General features: G+C 51.5%; 1 protein-coding gene across 2 annotated transcripts in view; it reads right to left on the reverse strand.

Annotated features, from left to right (window-relative positions):
• The window catches only part of CACNA1B (calcium voltage-gated channel subunit alpha1 B), a 202,873-nt gene that overhangs the window by 86,749 nt on the left and 92,491 nt on the right, over positions 1 to 23,633 (reverse strand). For both annotated transcript variants that reach the window (XM_061156143.1, XM_061156144.1), the window contains exons 13-18: positions 21,086 to 21,198; positions 18,716 to 18,847; positions 18,464 to 18,536; positions 5,923 to 6,040; positions 5,020 to 5,087; positions 1,902 to 2,008 (exon numbers count right to left, since the gene is read on the reverse strand). In XM_061156143.1, coding sequence (XP_061012126.1) covers positions 1,902 to 2,008; positions 5,020 to 5,087; positions 5,923 to 6,040; positions 18,464 to 18,536; positions 18,716 to 18,847; positions 21,086 to 21,198 — 611 coding nt within the window. The remainder of the gene's footprint in view (positions 1 to 1,901; positions 2,009 to 5,019; positions 5,088 to 5,922; positions 6,041 to 18,463; positions 18,537 to 18,715; positions 18,848 to 21,085; positions 21,199 to 23,633) is intronic.

Genomic DNA, 23,633 nt, shown 5'->3' on the forward strand with positions numbered 1-23,633 from the left:
GTGAACAGCCACGCACAAAGGCCTCACCCCCAGCCCCATGCCTGGGGCCCGACCTCCTCCAGGAATTGGGACCTCAGGGGTCACATCAGAGCCCCTGCACGTGCACCAGAGGTGGGCTGAGGACCCAAAGCTGCATTCTGGGTGGGCCTGCAGGACCCACAGGAAGACCCAGGGGCCAGCACCTGGACACAGCCCAGGCTGGCCGCAGTGTGGACAGGTCGGCATGGAGCTCGGGGCCTGCTGTGAGGGGAGCACCAAGTGTCCCCAGGCCCTGGGGCCGGAGGTCCACAGCCTGGTTCCTGCGCAGCAGCGTCCTGAACGGGGCGGGGCAGAGAAACAGGAAGGGCGTCCAGCCCTCCCTTTCTGGTGTCCAGACAAGCTCCCTGTGGCTGTGCCAGGGACCCCTCCTCTCTGGGGTCTCTGCTCAGGTGGGGATGGACACCCTGCCGCACATTCCCAAGGAGCGGGCAGCGCTGGCCAGCAGCAGGGGACACAGGACATTGCACTCCCCTTCAGAACAGCAGGAAGGCAAACGGTACACAGAAACCATACAAGGCCCATGTGAATAAACTTGGCCAGCCACCACCACATCCTCCATGCAGACTGCCAGCAGCTTACACAGTTTGGGAGAAGAGGCTGTGACAGGAAGTCACCAGGGTCACTGTAAGCCCAGGACCAAGCAGACAGAGCCGGTACACTGGCCAAAAAACAAGACTCCAGGACTGCTGGGCACCAAGGCCCCAGCAGCTGGCAGAGTGGTGGCAGCTGTGTCCTGCCTGGCTCCCTGCAGGCCCCTGGCCCCCTGCCTTCACTCCCAGGGCCTGGGACCTCCCTTTGCTTCTTCTCCCCCACAGACCACCACTTTCTGGTCACCTTAGAGACAGGACCTCTGCAAACGCCCTCCTAGAAAACAGGTCATGGCCCTGTGACATCCAGGTGAGACCAAGCTGCTAAGATGACCCTCACCCATGCATGTACACACTTGCACAGACTCTTCCCCCACCAGAGTACTCAGCACTGACGCCTGCATCACCACGGAAGGGCCTGAGGCTGCTCCTGGCACTCTGACCTCAGTCAGCACAGCAGAGGGGCGCAGCTGCAGAGCGAGGGCGGGATCTGCACCAGGAGCCGGAGGGGCCGTGGGGTGGTGAGTGTGGGGCTGGACGCAAGACTGGCAGCTCCAGGTGGACTCAGTCTGGCCCCAAGCCCCTCTGTGCTCTCTCGCGGTCACCCAATGACCAGACACTGGGCCAGACTGTCCCGCCTCCTTCCCAGGGGCCAACCTCCCCCAGCCACTGCAGTTTTTGGCCCTGGGCTGGGTGCTCTGCCCCAACTCTGAAGTCCATAGCACAGCAGCAGTGCTCCTGCAACGTGCCTGGAGGCTCCACAGAAGTCTCAGCCCCACCTGACCTCCTCTCATCAGAGGGGCCACCTCTTGACCTCTGTCCCAACACCAAAAACTCAAAGATACTTTTGGAAACTGCGTTAAGACTCGGGCTGCTGAAGTACCATGTTGAATCTTTCGCCTCACAAAACACATTTCTGAAAAACTGAGCCTAAGTCAGACAGACTAATTCCTTGGAGCCGCCCAAGACTGTCCAGGGGGACCGCCTTCAGCAGGCCACTCCCACCCACAGCACTGCCACCCCTTGCTCTCATCCCACCAGGGAGAAGCCAGAGGCTCTACCTCGTGGTCTCTTTGCTCAAAGGCCCCTGCCGGGGAGGAGAACCACTCCCCCCATCTCAGCTCCTGGGGAGGGCTATGTCCTAAGAAGCTCCAGTCAAGGCAAGGGCCCCTCTCTAGAAGCCCCAGGAGGAGCTGGGCTCTGCAGCAGCCCAGCTGGCGGAGGGCTGCTCCGCCAGCTCCTGCCACCACCCCATAACCCACTCCTAGAACTTACGCGGCAATGGAGATGTTCGCGGCAGACATGGGGCTGACTTCAGCCACTTCTTTGGCCTTTTGCAGAGCAAGCTTCTGATTGGCTGCTTCTTCCATCTCCTCTTCATCCTGTTTGGACAGACAGAAAAGTGTAGCTAGCCTGTGAGTGCTGTGTCTACTCTGAGGCTCCACAGAAGCCTTGGCCCCACCTGACCTCCTCTCATGCCACCAGCTCTTCATCCTAGAGCCTCTGAGTCCTTCCGCCCCCTAAGTCACAGGCAAGGCAGCTGGCTCCTGCCTCAGCACGACCCATGCAGGCTCCAGACCCCCCTGCTATGCCCATCTCTGCAGGCGACAGTCCGCAGTCAGAGCCCTTCACAGCGCGCTCACCGCTGACAGTACCGCTCTGGAGCCCCAGCCCAGGAGCATATTCCTGCATGTCAGTCTCATTCCATTGAAATGCAACCCACCTCTCTATTCCCACCTGCCCCCTCTTGCCTCCCCCCAGCAGTTGTCACACTGGAACGAAGTCCATCTCTGCCCCAGACCAGTGAGCCAGCGCACGGGACAGCTGGCCACCCTGAGTCTGGGTGCCCCGCAGCACCGCCCACAGGAGCCCTCCCCAGGAGTGTCTAGCAGGGCCACCTCACGACCTCAGAGCTTCTCCGCCCAGACCTACTGGGTCACATCTGACCACTGGTCCCCGGTGGTGACTGTGCCTGGTCATGGGTTCCATTCCTCCCTGAGCTCCTGGGGAAGAGTCCCAAGGCTCTCTGCCTCTGGGCTGGCATGTGACACCTCAGCAGATGCCTTGCCCCACCTCTGCCTCTCCACTCGGGGGGAGACGGACCCTCCAGCCCCGAGCCCACGTCACCAGGCAAAACCAAAATGCTCTGCTCCTCAGATCTAGATAAAGAGCTCTAGGCTGAGTCTACAGGCCCACCAGTCTCCGTGTGGTCCAGCTACATCACTGGGACCACCCTTATATCCCCCATTACCCCAACCCCAGGCCCACCTGGCTCCTCTGGAAGCTGGCATTCCCAACACATCCCAAACATCCTTAAATTTGCTTTTAGGGGCATAGTAATGGCAACTAAGCCCCTGTGAGCTGCCTGTACATTTCCCACCATAGAGAAGAGAGCTTCCAGCTTCAGGCCCCAGGGGGCGGCAGAACTAGCCCTACCACGAAGCCCCCGAGGGACGCCCCTCCTCCAGCTCCGGGTTCCATCCTGGTTTATGGCCCTCAAGTCACTCCAGTGGGTGTTCTACAAACTTGACATGAGTTTATTTCCACTTCAAAAAACAAGTGACACCACCGTGTATTAGTGGGAGTATGAAGCAGGGAGCAGCAACCCCACTCTTTGGGACCCTTGGCCAGCCCAGGAGTGCCCAGAGCCTGACACAAACAGGCCTCCACTTCCACCTCCAAAAGGGAGGAAATCCCTGAATTGGGGCAGTTTGTCCAAAAGGGCCACCACCCAGGGTGTCTGGGCATGGAGACAGGACCCTAGGACATGACCTGTCAGTATGTCCTCCCACTGACAACCTTGAAGGGGCAGTGAGAACTTTGACCTCAAGCTCAGGACAGCTGGTGCCAGATCACCAAGGCTACTGGGCACCCCTGGTTCACGTGGCTCCAGAAATCCTGACACCAGAAGTGCTCTGCGGCTGCACCGGTCCCCCCAGCCAGGGGCTTGGGCCACTCTCCAGCCGCTCCTGGATTGCGAGATTCAGTCCAGCAACTGACTACAGCAGGAATAGGCAGGCCAGGGGGATTCCTGAGCCTCAGAGGAAGGGAGGGGTCCAGACCCACAGGCACAGCCCAGCCCAGTCGAGCAGAGGCAGAGGCAGGCGCACCCACGAGCCCCTGGGGGAACATTCTTCCCCACCAGGTGGGGAGGTAGGGCCCCTGCACAGCGTGCGCTGCCAGGAGCACGTGGGCACCAGAGTCTCTGCAGCCTGCAGAGACGTCCAGAGCCCAGCTTCCCCAGGGGAAACCCAAGTCAAGCCCAGAGCAGGGACAGTGTTAAGAGTCTTTGGATGTGCAGGACTGAGTGGGTGCAACACAAGCGGAAGGCTGTCAGGGACAGTGGGGGTGAGCGTACAGACAGACGCACAGGTGTGCACCCAGGCACACGCGCACAGACAGCAGGTGCGTGCCTGTGAGGGTCAGAGCGTCCTCAGGCCTCCGGACCACAGCCCCTCCGGGCCAGGAGCCAGGCTTGTCAAAGCGCCAGCCCAAGGCTGAAACGGCGGGCGGCCTGCACCGTCCGGGACAGACGCATGAGAGTAACTGGGCAGGGGGCTGCGTCATCTGGAGGGACGCCACGGGGAGACATGTGTGATCATATCCCCCACAGGCTCAGGGATGCGAGATGACTATCAGCTGGCTCCCGCGGGGCACAGCCTTGACAGAAAGCCATCCCGCTGGGTGCGGACGTGCTGGGAACAGACACCAGCTGCTCCTCCAGCCACCAGCCTGGCCCAGAATCCAAGGGCAGCACCACACAAGAGCCACTCGAGCTCAGCCATCCACACAGGAAACCAAATACACGGGCCCCCTCACCTCCCAGAGAGGATCACAGGGTCCCCCTACCATCTGGGGATGAACATAGGGGACCCTCCCCTCCCGGGGATGACCACAGGCTGTCCTCACCACCCAGAGATGACCACAGGGTCCCCTGACTGCCCTTTAGGGTGTTCAGACCAGATGTCCCCTAGGGCCCACCTCATGATGGCTCTCACTCTGAGAGGACACGGCCCCCACTTCACACACTGAAGCCACAGTGCCCTTCAATCCTGAGACCAGGGCAGCCCGCATCCCCATCATCCAGGTCTGCCTGTGGGTTGCATCCCCTGTGGGCCACCTCCTGCTCCCACACCACCTCCTGTTTTTCTGGTCATCCTTCCCAGGTTCTGACCTACCAGAAGTGGCCCTCACGGTCACCCCCCTTCCTGGCATGGTGCCCCCTGCCTCTTCAGTGCCCCCACACCCCTGCATGTCCAGGACTTGAGGAGAGCCCCTGGACAGTGGCCACACATTCCTAAAGCAGGACCTGGCCCCCCTCACGACGTTGCAGCCTCTCCAGAGTGACGTGGATTGACCCCCATCCACCCATCCCTGGGCTGCAGGTGCGTACCTTGGTCAGCTCCTGAGCATTGGCGAGGTTGTCCACGGCGATGGCCAGGAAGACGTTCAGCAGGGTGTCTGGTGGCTCCAGCTAAGGAAGGACGTCTATGCCCCAGCCTCCCCAGGGTCAGGCCATGGCTCCCTCCATGCAACACAGGGGCCCATCTCCCCAGGTCCTGGCCAGCCTTGCCTCCTTCCTTGGTGTCCCCCGATCCCCCAACCCTCCAGCCATGTAAGCCCCCATCAGACACAGCCCAGCCCAGCTGCTAGGCGGCGGCCCCCTAGCCTCCTTGATGCAAATCTCTGGGTAGGTGACCTTGTAGCTCAGGCCCCCCTGTCAGGCAAGGAGGTATTAATACCCTGGAACTCAGGGGGAAACACACCCCAGGGTTCCGCCTCATGGACCAACCTATGCAGGGCTGCAGCAGGCCCATGAGACAGCACACTGAGGTCAGCTGCTGCTTCCTGGCATTGACCACAGCTGTGGGTGACCCAGAAGCCTCGCCATGCCCAAAGAGCAGGATGAAGGTCATGCCCCTTGGGGTCCAGTCGCAGGGAAACACTCCAGTTGGGCAGGATGGGGGCACCCGCTGCAGAGCCTCCCCAGCTGGGCTTGCCCTGACCCTGCAGAACCCCCACCCGACTCCAGACACAAGCCTGAGGAGCGTCCGCCACACAAGACCTTGCCTTGTGCTTCCCTGAAGATTCATTTCTACCAGGGAGAGGTTTTTTAAAAGCTTGGTGCCAAGACCTAATTATTAATTTAAATTAAAGTGAAAACAAAACAAACAGCTGCCCTCAGGCTCAAAGCCCACGTCTTTCCCCAAGTCCTCCCTTCCTACCCCACCGTGGTGGGGGAGGAGGAGAGGGACCCAGGAGGCACCTACCCCCTCACCCAGCCCACAGAGGATACAGTTCCCAAACAGCGTCAGGACAATGAAGTACACGGACGAGAACATGCCTTTGCTAACTCCACCTTGCGATTCAATCCCATGGTACATCACCGCGTTCCAGTCCTCCCCGGTCAGGATCTGCAGAGGAAGGCAGGGAGAGCACCCAGGCACGTCCACAGCCACCGGCGCCCACACGCATGCCCAGGGAGAGACGGCTGAGCCCAGGGCACACGTGTGTGCACACACAGGTTCTTGGATGACACTCAAGGTAGCCCAGGGGCCTCCAAAGAAACTTCCAGAAGGGCCATTATGGCTGCTGGGCTGAGTCTCCACCCAGAATGGAAAGGGAGCTCTCGGGAGAGAAGGCGAGCAAGGGCGAGGAGACCGGCCCTGGGCTGCATGGGGTCTGCCCGGTGGGCCTCCCGTGTCCCCAGCTGCCAGGCCACTGCTGCACAGGTGAGGAGCCCAGGGCTCAGGGGCAGCATGAGCTCTCAAGGCCAAACAGCAGCTGCGGCCTCTGACCCTCCAAGCAGCCACCTCCCTCAGTCCAGTGGGTCCAGGCTATGAAGGCAGCTACACGCAATCCTTGCCCCATCAGGAAACAGGTCTCGTTTTCAACTGTATTTTGGAAAAGTGCAAGGGGATAAGATAACAGACTTTCATGTGTCCACCACTCAAGATGGAGACTGCTGACAGTTTGTCATATTTGCCTTAGGTCCCACCAACCATGATCACCCTTGACAGGCAACCACAATCACGAATCTGGGGTGCATTCCCATCTACACAACACACATGTACACACACAAAATATACCATGTGTGCTCTAAACATGCAGAGAACAGTGTCAGACTACATACACCATCCTGTTCATTCACTGTTGCATCCTTGAAGTTGACCCATGTGGACACTTAAGCCCACTGTTCCTGGAAAGCGCTGCATAGGGCCCTTCCACACATTCACCCATCTTCCTGACTGGCACTTTGAGGTTTTGCCAGTGTGCCCCACTGTGTACATGAAGTTTGTATAGAACTGGGCCTGATGGATCATAGGTTCTGCACACTCTTGACTTAACTAAATGTTTCCAAAGCGCTTATCCCAAATTACTGTCCCATCAACAACTCAGGCTGTGTCTTCCTCACACCCTCATCCCAAACTGAGCACCGTCACACCCTTTGACAGCCCCCAGCCTGCAGGGTGAAGAGGCAGCCAGTCAGGTGGGACCTCTGCTCACATCTCCTTTCTGTGGCCCTTTCAACTCTTCGGCTTATATTTCTCGTGACTCATCTTTTCTTACTGACTTCCACATGTATATTCTTTTTTTTCCAATTAAAATAAATAAATTAATTTAAAAAAGAAATAAAGTGAGTCTTGTGTATACTAGTCCTCTATCTCCAATGTCTGCTGGAGAAATCTGCTTGTGTCCTTTTGCTTTTAACTAATTTGTTGAATTATTAAAAAGTTTAATGAAGTCAAATATATCACTCTTTCCCTTATGGTTTCTGCATTTTGCCTCTTAAGAAGTCCCTCTCGGTCCCAAGGTCATGATGAATTTTCCTACATTTTCTTTGAATCATTTTAAAATTTGGTTTTTAGATCTCTAATCCAACTGGAGTTTTTGTTGGAGTGGTTACATTCTGTCTACCATGGGGATGAAGATCGACTTTTCTCCCACACAGAAGGCTCGTTTTTTGACCATTCCACCCCTACCGCCCACCCCACCCATCCCCCATTGATTTAAACGCCGTCTTTTTAATATGACCAACTTCCTACAAAAGCCTGGGCATGTTTCTGGGCTTCCTAGTCTGTTCTCTGATACTTTGTCTTTAGACGTTAAAATCTTCGTTATGGTAGCTCTATAGTAAGTCTTGATACACAGTGGGGCAAATCACTCCACCTTGAATTGTCTTTGCTATTCTTGGATATTTACTGTCCCATAGAATCAACATGCTGAATTCCAAGAGAAGTCCTGTTGGGATTTGAATCACTGATTAAATTAGGGAGAACTGATCCCTTTACAACAGTGAGGCTTCCCATTTAAAAACATTTGTTTTCAGTTCTTCAGGTCTTTTAATAACACGTTATAATTTCACATGTAAAAGTCTTGCATATTTCTTGTGGATTTATTTCTGGGTAACTCATAGCTTTTATAACTACTGTAAGTGAAATCTGTCATTTTAATTGAATATTCTAATTTAGCGATACAGGTATATAGGAAAGCTCTATCTTTCGAATGCTCCTCTTGTGTTCAGAAGCACTGGTGAATTCCTTTGTTATTTCTAACTGATTCTCTGGGTCTCTATGTAATCACATCATTTGTCTATTCCTTTCCAGTCCTCCTACCTCTTCCTTTTTCTTATTAAATTGACTTCAACTGCCTGAATACTAGCTACCCTTGGTTTTTCTTTAGTCATAATGCTTTCAACCGGTATTAGTTTGAGTTCTCCAGAGAATCAGAAGCAATAGGAGATGTCTGGGTATACCTTATCTTGTGATTATGGAGAGTAAGTCCCAAGACCCACAGCTGACTGGGAGAGATGACAGTGTAAGTTTCAGCCCAAATCTGAGTCCAAGGGCAAGAGAAACTGAATGCCCGAGCTCAAACATATTTGGGCAGCAAGAACGGACTCTCCCTTACTCAGCCCTTTGCTCTACTCAAGCCTTCAGTGGACTAGATGAAGCTCCCACATCTGCTTTCTCAGTCCTCCAATTCAAATGTTCATGTCATCCAGAAACACCGTCATAGACACACCCAGAAATAGTGTTCAATCTAGGCACCCCATGGTCCAGTCAAGTTGCACATGAAATTCACCATCAACAATCTTTTATCTGCAATGTTTGCCATGGTCGTTCTAAAATAACAGTTTTCTTTAGAGATAGTTCATTCAGTCACTCAGTCGTGTCCAATTCTTTGCGACCCCTTGAACTGCAGCATGCCTGTCCATCACCAACTCCTGGAGCTCGCTCAAATTCATGTCCATCGAGTCGGTGATGCCATCCAACCATCTCATACAGGTATCCCCTTCTCCTCCTGCCTTCAATCTTTCCCAGTACAAGGGTCTTTTCCAACGAGTCACTTCTTCACATCAGGTGGCCAATGTATTGGAGCTTCAGCTTCAGTCCTTCCAATGAATATTCAGGACTGATTTCCTTTAGGATGGATTGGTTGGATTTCCTTGCAGTCCAAGGGACTCTCAAGAGTCTTCTCCAACACCACAGTTCAAAAGCATCAATTCTTCAGCACTCAGCCTTCTTTATGGTCCAACTCTCATATCCATACAGAACTACTGGAAAAACCATAGCTTTGACTAGAAGGACCTTTGTCAGCAAGGTAATATCTCTGCTTTTTAATATGCTATCTAGGTTGGTCATAGCTTTTCTTCCAAGGAGTAAGCGTCTTTTAATTTCATGACTTTAGTCACAATCTGCAGTGATTTTGGAACACAAGAAAATAAAGTCTGTCACTGTTGCCATTGTTTCCCCATCTGTTTGCCATGAAATGATGGGACCGGATGCCATGATCTTTGTTTTTTGAATGTTGAGTTTTAAGTCAACTTTTTCACCCTCCTCTTTCACTTTTATCAAGAGGCTCTTTAGTGCCTCTTTGCTTTCTGCCATAAAGATGGTGTCATCTGCATATCTGAGGTTATTGATATTTTTCCCAGCAAACTTGATTCCAGCTGGTGCTTCATCCAGCCCAGCATTTCCCATGATACGCTCTGCATATAAGTTAAATAAGCAGGGTGACAATATACAGCCTTGATGTACTTCTTTCCCAATTTGGAACCAGTCCATTGTTCCATTTCCATTTCCAACTGTTGCTCCTTGACCTGCATACAGATTTCTCAGGAGACAGGTAAGCTGATCTGGTATTCTCATCTCTCTCTCTCTCTTTTTTTTTTTTTGGTATTCCCATCTCTTGAAGAATGTCCCATAGTTTCTTGTGATCCACACAGTCAAAGGCTTTGGTGTAGTCAAGAAAGCAGATGTTTTTCTGGAATTCTGCTTTTTCGATGCTCCAACGGATGTTGGCAATATGATCTCTGGTTCCTCTGCCTTTTCTAAATCCAGCTTGAACATCTGGAGGTTCACGGTTCACGTATTATTGAAGCCTCGCTTGGAGAATTTTGAGCATTACTGTGCTAATGTGTGAGATGAGTGCAATTGTGTGGTAGTTAGAACATTCTTTGGCATTGCCTTTCTTTGGGATTGGAATGAAAACTGACCTTTTTCAGTCCAGTGGACACTGCTGAGTTTTCCAAATTTGCTGGCATATTGAGTGCAGCACTTTAACAGCATCATCTCTTAGGACTTGGAATAGTTCAGGTGGAATTCTATCACTTCCACCAGCTTTGTTCATAGTGATGCTTCTTAAGGCCCACTTGACTTTGGACTCCAGGATGTCTGGCTCTACGTGAGTGATCACACCACCGTGGTTATCTGGGTCATGAAGATTTTTTTTATATAGTTCTTCTGTGTATTCCTACCACTCTTCTTAATATCTTCTGCTTCTGTTAGGTTCATACCATTTCTGTCCTCTATTGTGCCTATCTTTGAAATGTTCCCTTGGTATCTCTAATTTTCTTGAAGAGACCTCTGGTCTTTCCCATTCTATGTTTTCCTCTATTTCTTTGCATTGATCACTGAGGAAGGCTTTCTTATTTCTCCTTGCTTTTCTTTGGAACTCTGCATTCAGATGAATATATCTTTCCTTTTCCCTTTTGCCTTTCACTCTCTTCCTTTCTCAGTTATTTGTAAGGCCTCCTCAGACAACCATTTTGCCTTTTTGCATTTCTTTTTCTTGGGGATGGTCTTGATCATGGACAGCCTCCTGTACAATGTCACGAACCTCTGTCCAAGGTTCTTCAGGCACTCTGTCTATCAGATCTAATCCCTTGAATCTGTTTGTTACTTCCACTTTGATTTAGGTCATACCTGAATGGTCTAGTGGTTTTCCCTACTTTCTTCAATTTAGGTCTTCATTTGGCAATAAGGAGTTCATGATGTGAGCCACAGTCATCTCCCAGTCTTGTTTTTGCTGACTGTATAAAGCTTTTCCATCTTCGGGTGCAAAGAATATAATCAATCTGATTTCAGTGTTGGCCATCTGGTGATGTCCATGTGTGGAGTCATCTCTTGTGTTGTTGGAAGAAGGTGTTTGCTGTGACCAGTGTGTTCTCTTGGCAAAACTCTGTTAGCCTTTGTCCTGCTTCATGTTGTACTCCAAGGCCAAACTTGCCTGTTACTCCAGGTATCTCTTGACTTCCTACTTTTGCATTCCAGTCCCCTATGATGAAAAGGACATCTTTTATTGGTGTTAATTCTAAAAGGTCTTGTAGGTCATCATAGAAATGTTCAACTTCAGCTTCTTCGGCATTAGAGATTGGGCATAGATTTGGATTACTGTGATATTGAATGGTTTGCCTTGGAAACGAACAGAGATCATTCTGGCATTTTTGAGATAGCACCCAAGTACTGCATTTTGGACTCTTTTGTTGACTGTGAGGGCTACTTCATTTCTTCTAAGGTATTCTTAGAAGAAATTAAGAGATATAGTTGACATACCATATAAATCAGTCATTTAAAGTGTAGAGTTCAATGGTTTTTAGTACATTCACACATATATGCAACCACTACCACAGTCAATTTTAGAACATTTCTATCCCTTCAAAAAGGAAGCTCATCCATATTAGCTATCCCACCTAGCTGTGGGTTTGTTTTGGGTTGCTTTCTTGTTTTTGAGTCCTTAGTATTTTAAGTTCTTTGTATAACATGTTTTTCATCATAATGTCAATGTTTTATCTTTCTATATCTATTGATATGCTTATTTTTCTCTTTAACATGTAGAGATCAGGAAATTACATTGACAAATTATTATATTACTGAGATAAATGCAGTTTAACTCTGAGGTTCTACTTTATACAGAATTGGATTTGATTCTTGAGAACTTTATTTCGGACTACTTGCGTCTACCTTCACTGAGCCAACAGTGCCTGCTGTGTGCCAGGCAGCCTCCAGGCCTTATGTTCCTCAGTGGACAAAACAAAGCCCCTGCCTCACAGAGCGATGGGGGGAGAGAACTCGGAAGTGGAGCCAGGAGGCTCAGATGGACTCTGACCTTCTGATCAATCACTGTCCTGACACAGGGACTCTGACCTTCTGATCAATCACTGTCCTGACACAGGCCCCCAGGACACCTGTCACACACTCAAGACACTTTGAGACACCAACCCAGAAACGCTTGGTGGTGCCATCCCTGAAGGATACACATCTGTACACAGCTGTGGCCCTCAGAAGGCTGCAGTTCAATGGGTGGCAAAGAGTCAGACATGACTGAACGCCCATGCACTTACTGATAATGAACTTTTTATGATTTTGTTATCTTAGTATGTCAGTTTTCTGTTTCACTAACATCTGCTCTTAGCATTATTTTTTTCCTGCTTTCAGTTTCTCTTTGGTTTACTCTATTATTCCTTTTTTTTTCTTAATTTTTAAGATGAGTATTTAACATATTTATTTTCAGCCATTCTCTTTAGTCATTTTCTTATTTTGATACTTGCTTCTAAGATTCTATATCTTTTTCTAAGCACTGCTTCAAACTCATCCTGTAAGTTTTGCTAATTATTATTTAGTTCTAAGCATTCTGTAGTATCCACTGTGATGTCTTCTTCAACACAATCCCTCAGCTTTCAAACATGGGGACGATTTTATGTGATTGTTCATTGGTGGTTTCTATTTATTTAAGTAACGCCAAGGATGTGCTCTGGGACTTCTCTGGTGGTCCAGTGGTTAAGATGCCATGTCCCAATGCAGGGGGTGCAGATTCAATCCCTGGACAGGGAAATAAGGTCCCACATGTCACAGAGTGTGACCAAATTGTAAACAAATAAGTAAAACCTGCTTTTTATAAAAAGCATGTTCACTGCAGGAGAGCAGTTCTTTAATACTTGTAGGGATTTCCTGAGTGACTTAACAAGTGGTCAGTTTCTGCAGAAGTTCTCTGTGCCCCCAAATGAGTGTTTTATCCACTATCAGTTGTGCAAGTTCTTGTATGCATCAGCTGATTCTTGATCCTTTCTAATCTCTTATCTGCTTCACCCTTCAGTTTGCTGGAAATACATATCCCTGAAAAGAGAGTGGACTTTTTATTTCTCTTTGTAATTCTGTCAGTTTTTGCTTTGGGGGGCCGTGTTCATACACTGCATCTTCCCTTTATTGTTATGGAATGTAGTTTCTTCTTTTCACTAAAGTTTTTTTCTCACCTTCTATTTTGGCTGATGTTACTATTACACCAGATTTCTCTTGGTTAATGTTAACTTAGTTTATCTTTTTGTATTCATTTAATTTTAAACTATTATTTCAAACATTCAGAAAGGTACAATGAATAATATTTAAAGCTCTGTGTACCTACTCCCAGCTTAAGAAATAAAACATTAAAATGTAGCTGAAGGGGAAGGGGATTCAAGAGGGAGGGGACATATGCACACCAATGGCTAATTCATGCTGAGGTATGGCAGAAATCAAACCAATATTGTAAAGCAATTAGCCTTCAATTAAAAATAAATAAATTTTTAAAAATACAAAAAAAGTTAAAAAAAATAAAAGCATTCAACATTTGCTTTGCATTACCTCATGGCTAACAGAAATGTATAAGGTAACATGGAAAAAAATAAAATAAGCTAATGTAAAAAAAAAAAAATGTACCAGGAAGGTCCTTGAGTAGAAATCCCCAGTCTCATTCCTCCTCTCCCCACACCCACCTAGCCCTGACTTTGGTGTTACTCATTCCCATGCAGGTTTTTATAGTTCTACTTATATATATAATACCATAAACAATATTGTTACACAGTATGTTTGGAAACAGGATGTTTCCATTCTTATTTAAATAGTATCATATGCTAAACCATAATGGAAAAGAATGGAAAAAAGAATATATATATGTATATGTATAACTGAGTCACTTTGCTATACAGCAGAAATTAACATAACACTGTAAATCAACTCTACTTAAATTTTTAAAGTTAATTAAATAGTATCATATGATTTGCATTATTCTGAATCTTGCTTTTTTTAGATTAACATTGCTTCCGATCCATGTTAATATAGTTAATTCCAGGTCATTCATTCATGGTCCTGCTGCCCAGACAGAATACACTCTTCTTATCACTCTCCTGAGGATGAACAATGAAGAGGTCTCCAGGGTTTCGCTACCATGTGTGATGCCGCCTCCATGGTCTCACAGGTGTCTGTGCATTTGGCCAGGGACCTTCCAGGGCATGCACCCGCAACAGGAACGACTTTCATGTGAGTGACAGTGGGTTAGATACTGTGACATTAGTTTCCAAAGCGGTTCTTATCAACCCACCAACACCACAAGGGAATCCTCATTTCTCCACATCCTCTCTAAAACTTGGGGCTTCCCTTGTGGCTCAGCTGGTAAAGAATCTGCCTGCAATGTGGGAGACCTGGGTTCGATCCCTGGGTTGGGAAGATCCCCTGGAGAAGGAAAAGGCTACCCACACCAGTATTCTGGCCTGGAGAATTCTATGGACTGTATAGTTCATGGGGGTTACAAAGAGTTGGACACGACTGAGTGACCTTTCACTTTCACTTTCTCTAAAACTTGAGACTGTTAGGTTTCTTAATTTCAGCTAACCTGAGAGATGGGTTTAATTTGCATTTCCCTGACTACGAGTAATAGATGATGGTTTTTACAGGTCTGCTCTTCAGCCCACTTTCTTATCCTGAGTTCCTTGTTACACACTTTGTCCTTTCCTGCTGCATCTTCCTGCTGCTATTTTCCCTTTTTGATTTGTGGAAGTTTTTATTTATTCTGATTGCTCTGCTCAGTTGTTCAGTCATGTCTGACTTTTTGCAGCCCCATGGACTGTAGCCCACCACACTCCTCTGCCCATGGAATTTTCCAGCAAGAATATTGAAGCGGGTTGTCGTTTCCTACTCCAGGAGATCTTCCCAACCTGCAGATCGAAACTGTGTCTCTTGAGTCTCCTGCACTGGCAGGTGGATTTTTTACCACTAGCGCCACCTGGGACGCCCTCGTTCTGGTTGCTATTTATTCTGGTCGCTGTTTATTGGCTGATGCTGTGGAAATGTCTGCTCTAGCCTATGACTCATTTGACACTCTATGGTGATTTTTGGATGCAGAAATTTGTATTTCAATAGCCAAATTTGCCAAACGTTTCATTTATGATCTGTGCTTTTTTATCTCTTCCTTAAGAAGGCCTTCAGTTAGTAACAGTACTCTCCTGTATGTTCTAAAATTTGAAATTTGCTTTTCACATTCATGTCTTAATTCATCTGAGCCGATTTTCAAATCTGCTACGAGGTGGAAATCCAACTTCCTTTTTTTCTCTATGGATAACCAAACTATCCCACACCATCTGCAGTGACAACACAAGTGTTCTGAGTACATAAATATTTCATCTGTGAATAATGACATTTTTCTTTCTTCCTTGGCAATCCTGAGAAATTTTATTTCATCTTTTTCTTATTCTACTGCACCAAGACCACTGATACTGGCATAGTCTGCTAAGAGCTTCTGTCTGGAAGAGTGCTGGGTTTTATCAAACACACGCAGAGTACAGGGTGTGATGCACCCCCACACACTCATCACCCAGCTTCCACAATTAACACAGTTGCTCATCTCATTCCGTCTGCTTCTCACTCTGGTGCTTGGTTGTGCTTTTGCTGGAGCTCAGATGCTCTTTCTGATGGTACACTCTGGAGCTCAGATGCTCTCTCTGATGGTACACTCTGGAGCTCAGATGCTCTCTCTGATGGTACACTCTGGAGCTCAGATGCTCTCTCTGATGGTACACTCTGGAGCTCAGATGCTCTCTCTGATGGTACACTCTGGAGCTCAGATGCTCTCTCTGATGGTACACTCTGGAGCTCAGATGCTCTCTCTGATGGTACACTCTGGAGCTCAGATGCTCTCTCTGATGGTACACTCTGGAGCTCAGATGCTCTCTCTGATGGTACACTCTGGAGCTCAGATGCTCTCTCTGATGGTACACTCTGGAGCTCAGATGCTCTCTCTGATGGTACACTCTGGAGCTCAGATGCTCTCTCTGATGGTACACTCTGGAGCTCAGATGCTCTCTCTGATGGTACACTCTGGAGCTCAGATGCTCTCTCTGATGGTACACTCTGGAGCTCAGATGCTCTCTCTGATGGTACACTCTGGAGCTCAGATGCTCTCTCTGATGGTACACTCTGGAGCTCAGATGCTCTTTCTGATGGTACACTCTAGAGCTCAGATGCTCTTTCTGATGGTACACTCTTTTCCTTCTTCAGTCTGTTAAGATGGTGAGTTACAGTAATAGACTTCCTAATGTTAAGTCATCTTGCATTTCTAGGGTAAATTTTGCATTTCTAGGGTAAATTCAAGTTGCTCATAAAGATGATCTTTAAGTACATCCAGGTTGGATTGGTTCTTATTTCCCTGAGGATGTCTTGTCTCTCTGTGTGTGATGCTAATATATATTTTTCTTCTCTCATATTGTCTTTATATGGCATTTTCATATCAAAATTAGTCCAGTTTCATAAAGGGTGGGTATTTCCTTTTTATCTTCTCTGGGGTCATCTGTATAAAATTGGAGTAACTGTTCTTAAACAGTTGGCAGAATTCAGTTGTCAAACTGTCAGCGTGGTGGCCAGGATAGGTAGATTTTTCAATTACTATTCATAAATTATTCCATTTATGAAACCGTCTGGGTTTTCTGCTTCTCCCCGGGTTACTGCATTCCCCCGCCTCCGCTGCCCTAGATGCACCTGCATCACGCCTGCAGTGCTTTCCCCCCGGTGTCTGCGTCTGGATGTGTCTCCTCCACCTCAGATCGTGCACTCTTCCAGAACAACAGAGACTGTCCTCCAATATTTCAGTTACTTTTCCCCAACCTTCTGCCATCAGACTTGCATTCTTCACAGGAAATCCTTCTTTCTACAACAGATTTTAAGATTTTTTCTTTACTGGGCAGTGTCCAGGTCTCAGCTCTTTCTGGAAGGTTGCTGGCACCTTCTCTGCACCTCTGAGCCACAGTGGGCTCAGGTCCTCCATGCCTGCCAGCTCCCCAGTTCTCACGAGGACCACATCAGTGTACGATTCACCCTCTATTTGTTTATTTAGATAGCTATATTTTTACTTCCAGGATTGTTAGTTATTTGTCATATTAACCTGATATTCTTGGTTCTGAGGTGCCTCTCTTCCTTTAACCTTTAGCCATCTGAGGGTTGAAGGCAGCTGCATTCGTCTGCTATTTTCATGTCTTAGGAGCGGCTCCCCTCTACCTGTGGGCACGGTCGGCGCTCTTCCACAGGGGCAGCCTCACGGAGCGGAGTTCAAGCTGTCCTCCTGCTCCACCCCACCCCGTCACATGCCTCCCTCTCCAACCCCATTCAGAAGCAGGGGCTCCACCTGGGCTCTCAGGCCATTGGCCCAGTGTCATCCTGAGGGTGTTATGTGCCTGTCCCTGGCGATCTGCTCAGCCTCCTCCAGCCTTAACTACCCTCTCAGCCTCCTTAAAAGACCAGACACTGCTCTGCGTCACCCGTGGATGCCTTGACAAAGATGGTAAGAAGGGCAGTGCGCTCACCGGCACGCCAAACCTTTGAGCTCAGAGGAGGAGAAGCCATAGGACTCGAGATGGGGTCAGATGGGAAGCGGGCAGTGACAGTGCAGGGTCTGGAGTCCGGTCAGGCCGGGAGAGGACGACCCTCTGGAAGGAGAGGGCTCTACCCACTGTCCCTGGGGGTGGAGAAGCTGCAGGGCTCCCCCAGACCGGGAGGGCTCAGGGGGTGAAATGACCAGACTGAGTCACTCCATCAGCAAGTGGTTCAAAAGGTCGGCTGGGAAGTCCCCTTCTTTTGAGAGAGGGGCCCCAAGGTCCCCGCTCCTCATACTCGTCGTAGCTCCAGCAGTAGCTGAGGGTAGGCAGGACCCTGGCCAGAGTGCCTGTGGTGTGGGGGCTTCTCTAAGCTCCATCATGGACGCCCACCCCCACCCTCATCCTGCCTGGTCTCAGACGTGGCCAAGGGCACTGTGTGGGACAGAGATGTTTGCCTTATCACATGGGGGAGACCCGTCGTGGAGGTGCAAACCATAGCTCTGTGATGGGGAGAGAGCTCAACCAAAAGAGTTCTCAGGAGGGAACACAGATGCCACCATGAATGGGGCCCTGACCTACATGCCCCCAGGGGCTGCGGGGAGCATGTGTCCAGATACAAGGAGAGCCAAGGGGCTGCTCGGCCAAGCCCCTGGAGGGAGAAGCCTGGGGACAGCTTTCCGCTGTATTTGCAAAGGACAAAGACAGCTGTAATCAGTTCCAGGTATCCGGCAGAGAGCTAATCGGCAACTAAAGCCAGGGTTTCCCGGGGCATCCACCTGCCCCTGGCAGGCTCCCAAGCCAGGTCCCAGCCAGGGCCTGACATCAGAGGCCCACTGTGCTTATGTCCTCACGGGCACTGAGGGGCTGACGGCAGGCTGCCTCCCCTGCACCCATGAAGCCCCGCAGCCACGACTTAGTCCAGAGCCGGGAACCTTACCTGGAAGACAGTGAGGATGGCAGCAGGGAAGGTGTCAAAGTTGGTTGTCGGAGTCTCATCCTGGAAGTTGAACCTGAGAAGAACAAGGGTCTTGGACAGACAGAGGCAGGTCCACTGGGCCCAGGAAGGCTGGCATCTGGAGGCTGTGTCTGGGCCAGCAGCCCTTCTTAGGGCCTTTGTGGGGAAAGCAGAGTGGGAGTCCAGCAGTACTGTCCCCTGAGCCCTGCCCCTAGGGGGCCCAGCCTCACTTACTGTCCCCCGAAGAGCTGCATGCCCAGCAGAGCGAAGACCACGATGAAGAGGAAGAGCAGGAAGAGCAGGCTGATGATGGACTTCATGGAGTTGAGCAGGGACACCACCAGGTTCCGCAGGGAGCTCCAGTACCTGTGGGGAGGCCTGGTCCGAGCGCGCCAGGATACCGGGACCCCGAGGGCCACGCCTGTGGCTTCCAGCACCTCCCGCCTTGAGGGCCCCACACGCACTTTCTCCAGGGGCCCACACCCCATCTGCACTGCAGCCCACCACCTGGCCCAGGGTGACGGCAGAGACTGCGCATTCAGAGCTGGGCTCATGCGCACCTTCCACACCGGCTCTCTGGTCTCCCTCCCCTGCGGCTACACCTGCCTGCATCCCTCAGCTCCCCTAGGCCAGCACGCGGGAAGTGAGGGCCACAGCTGCGTGTCCCAGCTGTGCAGGAGAAGGGGCCGCACTGGAGCGTCCATCAGCACCACCACCCTCAGCGAGCAGGTTCGCACGCAGAGTCTCAGCGAAGCAGGCCAGGCTTGGGTGCCCCCCAGGGCCCGAGCCACGTAGCTCGGAGCAGCCCTCCAGGCTCAACACCCCTCCAGCCCACCCCTCAAACACTCCTGGGGGCCAGAGACCACAACCCTCTCATTCAGCTGAACCCCTGTGCCTCACAGGCCCCCTTGCAGTCTGCGGATAAGTCTTGCTGCGGGCTTGCTAGGTAATGGGTCCCTCCAGCTCCAGCCCCAGGAGACACGCCATGTGCCTCTCTGCCTGAGCACTTGCTGTCCCCGCCCTGGACTGGGAAGAGGCCTGGGGCATCCCTGAGCCCTCGTCCCAAGGCTGTGTCACAGAGACCCACTACTCTCTTACTGGGTGCGTGAAAGTTAATACAAGATGGGCTAGAAGACTCCAGAAAGCCTTCTCCTGATGGGCAGGGTCTAAGTCAGGACAAGAGCCACCCACTTCCAGGAGGAAATGGAGCTGCTGAGACGCCAGGCCCACAGCCAGGGTGCAGTAGCACCGCACCACCTCCTCCCGCGGAAGCAGCGGAGGACGCAGGGCGGGTGGTGGGAGCGCCCCGAAGCGTCTGTGGGCCACGCCAGACAGGAGTCCTACCCAAAGCTCCTCTGCATTACACCATCCTGACTTTGAATGGCCTCAGGTGTGGATTTAAAACAGACTAGAAAAGATCTAGTCCAGCCTCCCCAGGAGGCTGAGGAAGTCACTGCAGGTGCTTGGAAGCAGGCCACCTGCATAGGCTCAGTCTGGATCATCCCACAGCCATCATGAGCTGGGCATGTGCGGCCACATGCTCCAGGCGTGCCGGGCTGGGAGCCTCAGAGCCTCAGGGTGGCTCGGGACCCACGGTGGAGTCGCTATGCCCACGGCCAGCAGGGTGAGGGCAGCCCTGCTGCCGCCGTGACAGCTGTGGCCAGGAGCAGCCCCCTCCCACCACCACTCCGGCAGAGAGGGGGAGGTTCAGCCCCCTCATGGGCAGAAGGGAGCAACCTTCCTCCAGGGCTGTGGAGCCAAGTGGGATGAACCTGAACACACAGTCAGGGCCGCGTTCTATCACTGAGGACGGCCGGCAGGGTCAGCCCTGAGTGGAAAAGGCAGGCCTGGGAGTTCAGGTCAGAAGGTCAGAGTCCCGCTGGGGCCAGGACAGGGGCTGCAAGGGCAGGTAAGCAAACTTGGGGGCAGCAAGATAGGAAACCTCTATCTGATAACCTCTGTTTTCTCCATTAACTAGGGAACAGTCACCCTTCGAGGTTGAAAGATGGGCTTGTGGGTTTCAAGACAGGAGCCAGTGTGAAACTGTGGGGAACAAGCTAATGAGAAAACCAGAAATGCTGGGGCAGTGCTGAGGCTGAAAACAGCCCCGCGGATAGACGGGCCACCAGGGCCCAGACAAAATCGCGCTGGGCTACCAGCCTCACACTCGCTGCTTTGTGGCTGTTGTCTGTTTACCCAGTTAAAAGCCACAGGAAGAGACTCCAGACGGCTGAGCGCAAGACCCCTGCTGCACATCCGTGTGCTCCAGGGCTGGGGTCACAGGCAGCATGGGAACTGAGCCAACAAAGGTGCTGCTCCTGGGGGCGTGCTCCACCACCCCCAGGGCCGGAGGAGGAGGAACTCCTCCCACCGACCCCCGGAGGAACTCCCCCTCCAGCCCTTGAGCATGTGGATAAGGAACTCCGCCCCCCAGCCCTGGAGGAACTCCTCTCCACCCCGGAGCACAGGGGACCCCCCTCCCCCCACCCCCAGAGCACAGGGAATCCTCTCCCCCCACTCCCGGAGCACAAGGAGGACAGTAATCCCCCCACCCCAGAGCACACGACAGGAACCACCGCCCCCACCAGCACACGGACGACATACTTTGTGACTTTGAAGATTCTCAGCAGCCGCAGCGCCCGCAGCACACTGATGCCGAAGGAGGTTCCTGGCTTGATGGCCGCCCAGACCACCTCGAAAATGCTCCCCACAATGACCTGCAACAGAGATGGGGTTGGCCCGAGGCAGGGCTGTGGCCACGTCTCTCCTGAAGCATCAGCCCTGGCTCCCCTGTCCGAAGCTCAAGCCAGATAAGTCAACATGAGGCAGGGGCCTCACATGGAGCTCCTGCAGCCTCTGGGAGCCACAGACAGTGCCTGTCCTTCTCCAGACATACCAGGAGGACACAGGACACAGAGCAGGTCTGGCCCGTGGGTTTCTGGGCAAATCTTAAAGACTCCTTGTGCAGCGCCTCCCCTGTGGTTTATCACAACCAGGTGACCCCTCTAGGCCAGCAAACCACCTCAGACAGCCTTGACTATTAGGCTGTGTCCACACAGACCAGCAGACTCGGCTTCCTTGTAACATCCCGTTTGGTCTTGTCCCCTCCGAGACGTTCCAGTTCATAACTGCATATTGTCTTCCCCCAAATACTAGGAGCCAGCAAGTGCCACCAAAGACAGATGGGGACTAGCCCGCCCTCTTGTTTCACCAAGGCTCATCCTGATCACTGACCACACTGGTGGACTTGTGGGCAAGAGGCCTGCCCCTGCTCCAGTCACTGCCATCATCAGCGTGTCTGGCGCGAGGGACTCAGAAAGGACAGAGCAGTGGGGCTGGAGCACAGCGGATCCCTCGCCACCGGTGCCCAGATGGAGTTCCCTCCCTGGCACTGCACCTTGCGGGGCACACCACAGTCAGCGTGAGTGCTGGGTGCTCTTCCTGTGTGTGGCTAATCCTTACTCCTGCTAACCTGGCTTCTGCAGCTGGTGTGGAGAACTCCCCTGCGAACATCAGTCTCCTGAATTCCACTTTGCTGTGTGGCTCACTCATCACCCAAGGTTTCAGTCACGTCCACCCATTTTGTACCAACTGCCAACACGATCGGCCTGACATCAACATCCTCACCAAGCCTGACAAACAGTTACTGATCAGGGGCAGTGGCCTCTGCAGGCTAATGCTGGTCCACGCCCTGCATGCCCGCTGTGCCGGCTGCACCAGCTCCAAGTCACCCAAACGCACAGCCTTCCGCTGCCTGCCTCCCCAGCCTGGATACAGCACACCACTCAGAGGACTTCAGACCTGCCCACAGCCGCTGCGTCCACTTTGACCCTACAGAGCAGCAAACGGAATGAGCTTGTCATGTCTGCCCTTGGCACCCCAACCATCACCACCAATTCTTCTCAGCATCACACGTCCCCAGGGTTGAACGCTGTCATTTTCTAAATCTACTTTCTTCCCATTGTCAGTCTCCCAACATATCTCCTATTTTCCATTAATCCTCAAAATTCGCTCACATTGGTTTATAATATAGGTGGCCTTTCAGATAGTCCCCAGTGATCCCACTGCCTGGGGTTCACCCCCTTGTCAGCCCGTCCCCTGGAAGGTGGGTTGGACCTACTGAGCCACTTTTAGCAAACAGAACCCAACAAACATGATGGGATGGCACCTCCGAGAGGACTTACAGGAAGACTGGGGCTTTGCCTTGGTGCCCTCAGTCCTCTGAGGACAGAGGGCAGCCTGAGCAGAGGCCCATGTGACCAGCAGCCACCAGAGTGGGCCTGGAGAATGCCTTCCTGAGGTCTGTCAGCAGCCACGAGCACGAGCTTGGAAGGCGCTCTCACGGAACCTCGTGAGGGGCCCAGTGAGCCACAGCCGGACTGCCAACCGCCAGAATGAGGACAGGTGCTGGCTGCTTTAAGCCACTAAACCCTGGGGTAAACTGACACCCAGAAAGGGAAGTCAACACCAACTCTGGCAGCAGGTGCACGGCGCTGCTGAACTAGAAACCCGACGCTGGAGTGGCTCAGGAGTCAGGGAGCAGCACGGAGTGAACGCCTTACCCACCCTGAACACATCCCTGCAAGGATTCTGGGCTCTGAAGACTCCGCAGGTCAGGTCTGCAGCAGGGTGAGGGGAGTCATGGGAGACTACAGAGGGGAGCAGACAGAGAGCCCTGCGGGCCCCACGGCCACACGGACAGCAGGAAGCGTGCCTCCCGAGCTGGAGCTCTGGCCAGGACACGTCCACGCAGTGCGTGCTGCCACTGCGTGGCGTCTCTGCCACCCCCAGTCCGTCCAGCCGAGAGGAGGGGGAACTGAGGGAAGTGCTGTTTGGTAAAGAGAGGCCACAAGTGGCTAGTTTGGAAAATGCTCAGCCTCTCCAGAACAAATGAGGCCATGTTTAGAGATGGCATGCCATTTAAGTCAGTGCTAATGAGGTGGATGAATCGAGATCCTATTATACGGAATGAAGTAAGTCAGAAAGAGAAAGAAAAATATCATACATTAACACACGCATATGCAGAATCTAGAAAGACGGTACTGATGAACCTATCTGCAGGGCAGCAGTGGAGATGGAGACACAGAGAACAGACTTAAGGACACTGTGTCATCTGCATATCTGAAGTGATTGATCTTTCTCCCAGTAATCT

The sequence above is a fragment of the Dama dama genome, chromosome 11 (genome assembly GCF_033118175.1).
Source record: "Dama dama isolate Ldn47 chromosome 11, ASM3311817v1, whole genome shotgun sequence".
Taxonomy (NCBI): Eukaryota; Metazoa; Chordata; class Mammalia; order Artiodactyla; family Cervidae; genus Dama; species Dama dama.